Source organism: Phyllostomus discolor, chromosome 6 (assembly GCF_004126475.2).
Source record: "Phyllostomus discolor isolate MPI-MPIP mPhyDis1 chromosome 6, mPhyDis1.pri.v3, whole genome shotgun sequence".
Taxonomy (NCBI): Eukaryota; Metazoa; Chordata; class Mammalia; order Chiroptera; family Phyllostomidae; genus Phyllostomus; species Phyllostomus discolor.
In genome coordinates this window covers 90,453,089-90,460,952 of record NC_040908.2, presented here as the reverse complement: position 1 = coordinate 90,460,952, position 7,864 = coordinate 90,453,089, and the positions used below count along the sequence as shown (strand labels likewise).

The 7,864-nt window shown below is 38.8% G+C and overlaps 1 protein-coding gene across 2 annotated transcripts; it reads right to left on the bottom strand.

The window, feature by feature from the left end:
• Positions 1-340: 340 nt before the first annotated feature.
• On the bottom strand, positions 341-6,056 carry SLN (sarcolipin). Of its 2 annotated transcripts, none has more exons than XM_036028611.1 (2): positions 5,965-6,056; positions 341-951 (listed from the first exon to the last, which is right to left on the bottom strand). In XM_036028611.1, exon 2 carries the CDS (start codon positions 874-876, stop codon positions 784-786), a length of 93 nt encoding a protein of 30 aa, XP_035884504.1. In that variant the 5' UTR covers positions 877-951; positions 5,965-6,056; the 3' UTR covers positions 341-783. The 2 variants fall into 2 exon arrangements, with proteins under 2 accessions (XP_035884504.1, XP_028373478.1); XM_028517677.2 differs by lacking the exon at positions 5,965-6,056 and adding an exon at positions 4,817-4,925.
• Between the last annotated feature and the right edge of the window lie 1,808 nt (positions 6,057-7,864).

Genomic DNA, 7,864 nt, shown 5'->3' with positions numbered 1-7,864 from the left:
TAGAACATACATTTTTGTGAAATTTAAAGAAAACACACAGACTTCAAAGAAAGTTTGTGTTTTTGGTGGACCCTTCAGGCTCTGCCCCCAGCCTCTTAGCAGAATGGATTCATTCTGCCCTTGAGACTAGTTCAGAAGGAAAGTTGATGGAGCACTGAGCCAATGGAATTGTTTGAAATGTGACACCCTTAATTGACTCAGTTTCAAATACGAAGCAGTTGGAGCATCTTGGCTTAGCTCAAATGCTAGAAATACGGTAACATTTGTCACTTCAATCCCAGCCAAGGGTCAAATGCAGTATCACAAATAAAAGCTAAAATAAATTCCAAAAGGCATTTTTTGGTTGACTTAACTTTATTCACATGATAGCTGTGACAGGGGCTGACAAAGACTTCCTCTACCATTTCTTTCTTCTGGCGGGATGATCTAAAATAAAGTGTGGCTGTAGACATTGTGGGTTGAAGGGATGTGTGGTGAGACAGCTTTCAGGCTTTTTACAATTCTACGTCATCATGAATCCAGTTTCAGTTTAACCTCATGACTTATCTGAATTGGGAAATAAATCTAATGTTCACTGGCAAACACTAGGCAGCCCTTAAGAGAAGCATCTTTAGAGAACACGCAATTGATCCTAACACTGGAGGCACCTCAGATACTGTGTGTGCGGATCAGGAATGCCTCGGGGTACTGAGAGAGGCATCCCATTACAGCAGTGGGATCTCAGGGCACACAGCAGGCAGCTCTGGAGCATGGCAGTCAGTCCCAGGAGAGTGGCATGCTGTTTCACTGATAGGACCGCACAATGAGCCACATAAGGATAACCGTAATCAGGACAATGGTGAAGTTGAGACACAGCTCCCGGCCGGATCGCTCCATCCTCAGAGTGGCTCAGTGAGAACCAAAGGCAGACTTCTGAGGGCACACCGAAGACCTCCTGCTTGTCCTCACCTCCTGACAGAAAGTAACAAAGAAAATACACGACGATCAGTGAGCACTCCTTCCTCAAAGGAAATAGAAACACTGTGGAAGAGGACAGTGTATGGCCTGAATTATGTGCCCCAAAAATCTGTATGTTGAAATCCTAACCCCCAATATCTCAGAATGTGACCATATTTGGAGATGGTCTTCCAAGAGGTAATTAAGTTAAAATGAGGTCATTTAGATGGGCTCTAACCCCATATGCTCCCTATCCTTATGAGAAGATCAGGACACAGACCTGTACAGAGGGAAGACCATGAGAAGACAGTGAGAAGACAGACATCTGCAAGCCAGGGACACAGGCTTCAGAAGAAATCAGCTCTTCAACGCCTTGATCTCAGAGTTCTAGCCCCCAGACCGCAGCTTTGGACTACGGCTGCACTCTTCCCTGGGTCTCCAGCCCACCCACCCACCCTGCATATTTTAGACCTGCCAGCCTCCACAATCACACAAGTCAATTATGGATGGATGGATGGATGGATGGATGGATAATCACACATTCTATTTGTTCTGTTTCTCTGAAGAATCCTAACTAATACAGACAGACTGCTTTTTCTGCCTGATGTCAAAAAGACCAATATAGTCCTGATTTTTTTCCTGTAATGATTGTATTGGTACTCTTTTAAAAATATGCAGAAATCTTTTTTGTAAATCATATACAAATTACTTTTTTAAAGATTTTATTTATTTTATTTTTTTAGAAAGGGGAAGGGAAGGAGAAAGGGAGGGAGAGAAACATTAATGTGTAGTTACCTCTCACACACTCACACTGGGGACCCGGCCTGCAACCCAGGCATGTGCCCTGACTGGGAATCCAACCAGTGATCCTTTGGTTCACAGGCCGGCACTCAATCCACTGAGCCACACCAGCCAGGGTGTGTACTGGTACTTTTGATAACATATAAAATATTACTGTTTTCTCTCTCCAACTTCAGTGTTTGTGCATATGTGTGTGCTTGCTTTGCTAACTTAGAGTACCAGCCAGCAAAGTCACCAAAACAGAAAAAAAAAGTTATGTTTTACTATTGCTCAGTTGCTTCAAATTACATATAGAAGTAGCATGTGTTTGGGGTTGCTGCAGGCCTCCATCTAACCCTGCTGAAAGCACAAAGTAGTTTCAACATCTGCTTGGTCTTTTGTAAGCGCTGTGTTGGGCACAGAGCCTAGTGGAGTCAAACCAAAGTCCCTCACATAACAGGCACTCAGTCCAAAGAGCAAGTGTTAACCACATGGCTACTTCTATTTCATCAAGGGCTTGTGCCAGCTATTTTTAGTCAGGTCTGGGATGTGCTTAGACTGTAAACACTTCAAAGAGGAGGGACGGTATCTTTAAAGTTTGTACAGACAGTACACTTAGGAGACCATGCTCTGGGAGCCTATGTAATGCAGTCAAACAAAATGTTGCCTTCAGTGTGTGGCATAATTGACACCTTGTGTATGAAAAGCAAATGAAATTAAAGATAAAGGATAATATTTTAGATGCTTAGGACAAAGTTGTCTATAGAGTGGAAAATTTAGGGGAAAAGGGTGTTTTCAATTTGCCAAGGGTGAGAGTTCAGGGGACAGAAAGGGTTCTTAGCAAGCTACAGCCTGACTAGTATTTTTAACTGTCTAACCTGACTGAATTATTAATTGTAATTATTATAATCAATGTATTATTGTTCAATCAAATTAATAATTTGATCAAATAATAAGCCAGCTGAATAATCATTTTTCATATTATTTCATTGTTAATATAACATACAAGTTGAAATCAGATGGTGCCAACCAGTACGTTGTTAAATCTCAGTTTAAAATAGGGCCAGTGGTGATTGATGTACATTTCATTTTCCTCTTAATTCTTACCCATCCTGCATGAAGGGTATAGTAGACTGACAATGAAAATCTTTATACAAACACTTGCCTGACATAGCAAGTAAAGAGAAGAAAATAAATGGATAAAGGAAATAGAGAGAAGGTTTAAAAATATACACAAGAGCAGAGGGGAACAGGAAGGTGATGAGTCCAATCAGGGAGCCTGGAGGTTTAGGCATGGGAATCATAGACAGACTTTTCCTTATGAATTTATTAATAAAATAAAATCTCGGTCCAAACACCCCCTTATTTGGGTAAGTTCTAAAGAAATACAGAGATACGCAAAACATATGAGACTGTTTCTAGTGATCAGAACAATTTAGGGAGGGCAAAATAACAGTGCCACCAAATGTGCTTTAGATTAAGCTCTTACATAAAGGGCATCATGGAGAGTGTCCCAGCAGGAACACACTGGGAAAGTGTTATTGAACGTCATCCACCACTTTGGTCATGCGACCTTCACAACCACTCAGGCCAGTATTATTGTGATTTTTATCTTAGATTACAGCTAAGAAATTACAGGCCTCTAGAGAGAGGTTAAATTGTGTAATGACGCCTGGCATGTCAGAGGCAGAGCTAGAATTGGCAGATAAGAACCAGTTGCTAGAATTGTGATTACCCCAAGGCAGTGATTACAAGAGTGACTTATTACTACAATTAACTGCCCTGGCTAAACAAAGTTAGTGTAAATTATCAACCACTTTGAGAAAACAACTCAACATTTTTTATCAAGGTTGATAATACTCATTCCCTATTATCCAGCAATTTCACCTCCACTCTGGAAACTCAAGCAGGTGTGCACCAGGATGCTTCCACAAGGGCGCTGGATTCACAGCAACATTTCACGACATGGCCAAGCTGGAGACAACTCAAGTGTTTATCAGCAGTACAGTGGATGATGAGTTGTGGTATATTCCTATACTTGAATGCTACTGAATTAAGAAAATATATGAACTACAACAATCCTCAACAAAATGGGTAAATCTCATAAATATAATTGTTGGGCAAAAGAAAAATTTACAAAAGAAACATAGAATATGATTCCATCTATTCAAAGTGAAAAACAGGGAACTTAATCATGGTTTAGGAGTGCAGGTGTAGATGATAAAAATGTCCAGAGAAGCCTGGACAATATTATCTCAATAATCAAGATTGTGATTACATATGGTGGAGCGACCAGTTGGGGTGACCAGGATGAAGTTATGGGGTGCTGGCAATGATCTGGTTCTTGATCTGGGTGATAGTTACACAGGTGTTGCCTTATAATTATTGTCAAACTGTGTATTTTATACACTCTTTACATTTTTTAGCAGTCTCTGAATTGAAAGGCTATCCATCACGCTTCTGTATTTCCTGTGATTTACCTCATACTCTTTCTTGCACTTTGATGGTACACTTAAATATTTGTTGTTTTATATAGTTTAAGTGAACAAAACATAGAGTTAAGGTGAGAATTTCCAATGAATCCAATGCAATCAACATCTGCTCATTGTAAGGTGTGAATGTGACTTAACTTTCACACACGTTTATAGCAGAGTTAGTCAGAAATTCATATCAGCAAACTTCATTTTTCTGCTGTGAAGCCACAAAGACAGTTTTGGCTTTATTTTAAATTTTCCCTTGAGTCAAGATCACACCATCTGATCCAAAGTGATTGCCATATGGATGAAAGAAAAACCAAAAATACTCTGAATAAATTGTTCGATATTGACTTCCTTTGAATGGAGTCTGAGCAGAGAAAAGACAAACTTTCTTCCATGATATAAAAAAATTGTCCTTAAAGAGGGAGAGAGAAAATGCATATTATCAGGTGAGAAAAGTAAAATAGGAATCAATAATAGTCCCTTTGTATCATAAGAAACACTGTGTACAATAAGCATTGCCTATTTCATTAAGAAACATAAACATTCTCTGCCTTTCTCATTTGTAACTTGTGCACACCCCCCACATACACACTGTTCCCTGATTTGGGTCAAGAACATACCTGCTGTGGTAGGATTCTCTTTACCTCTCTCTTTCTCTCTCTCTTCCTCTCTTCCTCTCTCTCTCTCTCTCTCTCTCTGACTCAGGCTGCAGCTCCTGTGGGTCTCCTGGGCTGTGTGGAGTCCTGGACTCTGGGCAGGGCCTAAAGTAGCCCCAGGGAGGTGGCAATCACTGTGATGTCACTGAAGAAACATCTCAAAGGAACAACCTCCAAAGGTTTCGAGCTATTTGTGTTTAGGGGAACGTGGAATATGTTGACTAAGACCCGGTACCTTTGGCTGCCAATTTGTATTAACACCCCAGGTACTTAAAATCTTTTCTTTCCAGTTGACTTTTGCTACAATTGATGCAGGTTTTAATTTTATCTTTTACACCTTCATGAATATCTCTAGCATGTTTTCAAAACATCATAAACCAAGAGTGAGAGACTAATGTTAACAAACCAGAGCTGCATGTGGCGACCCCCGGAACTCAGCATGCGAGGGTATAAAATGGGACTCCATTTCACTACCCATATCTTTAGCTTTTTACAGTGTGAAGAGTTCTTGCCTTGCACACACACACACCAAAATTCAACGGGCATCTTTAGCTCCTTCGAAACTGACTTTGGTCCAAGCAGTGAAAGTTATCTCCTCAGTCACCTGCTCCACACACCTTTCCAGCTAAGCTGTATGTTGCAAGTTTACACATTAATATACAGTTTCATCTAAACAGCTGTGGAAGCCATGGCGTGTATATCACTGTCAGTAAATTAATACAGCAGCAAACTCATGCAGCAAAACTCAGTCAATTGAATAGACTGGAGGTAGAAGGAGAACTGGTCAAAACCGGGGAAAAACATGTTATGTAGAATACATATTGGAAAGAAATAGAATTGTGTAACTCTCAAATATAAGCACTGACTAAAACTAGACTGTTGAGATGAGTTTGTAATCAGTATTCCAGATGTGTGGAGGTAAAGGGAGCCTCTGAAATGTTTAACTAGCCTTGAAAGCACATCAATTAAGCACTGTAAACATGACCGCCAAAATTGTGTTTGCTCAGCAAACCCCTTCTTTATAGTTAATAGAGCAAATCTCCCCTCAGAATTCACAATTTGGGTCAAGCAAAATAATTCATTCCCAGAAGGCACAAACAAAATTTTCATACCTCAGAGACATTACTGAAAGCCTTCCCATTCCATATCTTCATTTCAATATAATAAGTGCAATGATGGGTAATCTTAAAACAACATTCTGTTGCCACATGCCTTGTAAAAAGATAGCTTGCTGAAGTGACAAATAGTACATAGTAATCATAGCCAAATCGAACACTGGCAGTTACTTGTTGCCATCTGGCAAACTCCTCAAATGTAGTCAGATTTCTGTCTTTTGCCTCCAAGCCCTTGCCAGATTGTTTCAAACGCTAAGAATGTTTTCCTAGTGATCAAACGACACCTGTCCCTTTTTTACACTCAAAATTATTTTTGGCCCAATTAAAAATATATATTACTGTAAAAATTTGAAAATGTAAAAGTATAAAGAAAATTTAAATTACCTTTAATTTCACCACCCAAAAGGGAAAAGATCTTTATGTTACATTTTTATTCATGTTGGAAGTTGCATAGATACAATCTCAAATTCCCAAGATATCAATATTTTTGGTAAAGGAATTTGATACTTGAAAAACCCTTTCCTTTAATTCATATAGAATCAAATTATTTATACTATACCCTGTGTTGGTGTTGGGTTTATGGGACAAGCATTTATTTTGTCCATGTAAGAATAGAAATTAGCTCTATAATATTGAAAACATTAATTATAATATGGAAATATTAACATATCACAAAACAGTTTACCAATCTGTCAGTTTAGTTGAATTGGTCAATTTCAATGTAACTTGGAGGGAAAATGTTATTGCTTATTTGTGAGTCAGTTCAATTTGTCTATTTAGTTGTTCTGTTTAAGTTCATCCAACATTATACCAGTGACTATCGTGCCCAGTACATTGACAAATTCCCAGATGAAGACTTCAGAAGCTTCTGCGTTTTAGCAGTTTAGCCAGTGATATAATCAGAGAGTGGAATTACACCAGTAATTTAGCTAGTCATTAGTTTGACAGAACCCTCTCCAGAAAACTATGCAAGCCACCCGAAGTCACATGACAATTATTCAAAGGCCTAAGGGAGAGTAACCCTGAGGATCTACCAATCCATTAAAAAAATATCAGGGGTGGAGAAATCAAACAAAAAGAAAAAAGGACTCATGGACCTGGGCAAGAGTGTGGTGATGGCGGGGCGGGAGGGTGGTATAAGGGGGATAAGTCATAATGGAAAAAATATAATAAAAATAAAACAAAAACAATTAAGATTAAAATTTAAAAATATCAACCTTGCTGCCTCTCATTCAAGAGACTAAGAATAACAAAATTTCAAACCTCAGTGCCAAAGCAAAATCATCCCTTTCAATTGTGCTGATTTACTTAATTGTGCTGATACTTTCCTTTCTGTGAGTAATTCCTATGACTTAATAGCATTTATTCCATATCAATTTTCTTTCAAGGTGCTGTTATGCCCATCATCAGGAGAACATACTAAATAATCATTGGTATTATTTCTATGCCTATTAATCTAGAATTTAGCCAAGGGTTGAAAATATCAAGAAAACAACTCTTACATTGACATTGGCATTGAAGATTTAATTGACATTTATCTCATCTACCTCCATCACCACCACATATGTTCTTAGGAATAATTCTTTGGAAAGTGAAAAGTGAAGACTTCATGTCAGTCTGGGAATTCTACAAGTCCATGACACAATGGGAGAATTCAGCAAGACCTTAGTGAAAGGTAGTAAGCTCTTAGTACATCACAGTAATGAGTATGGTGATCAAGGTGTCTTTCTCACCTTCACATCTTTACATCCAGCTGGTCATGAAGCTGCTCAGAAAGAAAGAAACAGCTTTCTGCTATCCTTCACTATTCCAAACACATGAATACAAGGCCAGAGAAAGAGGAAACCCTATTTCTTGAAGTTCTCTCCCTGTCTTTGAAAAGTTAATGTTTATTATC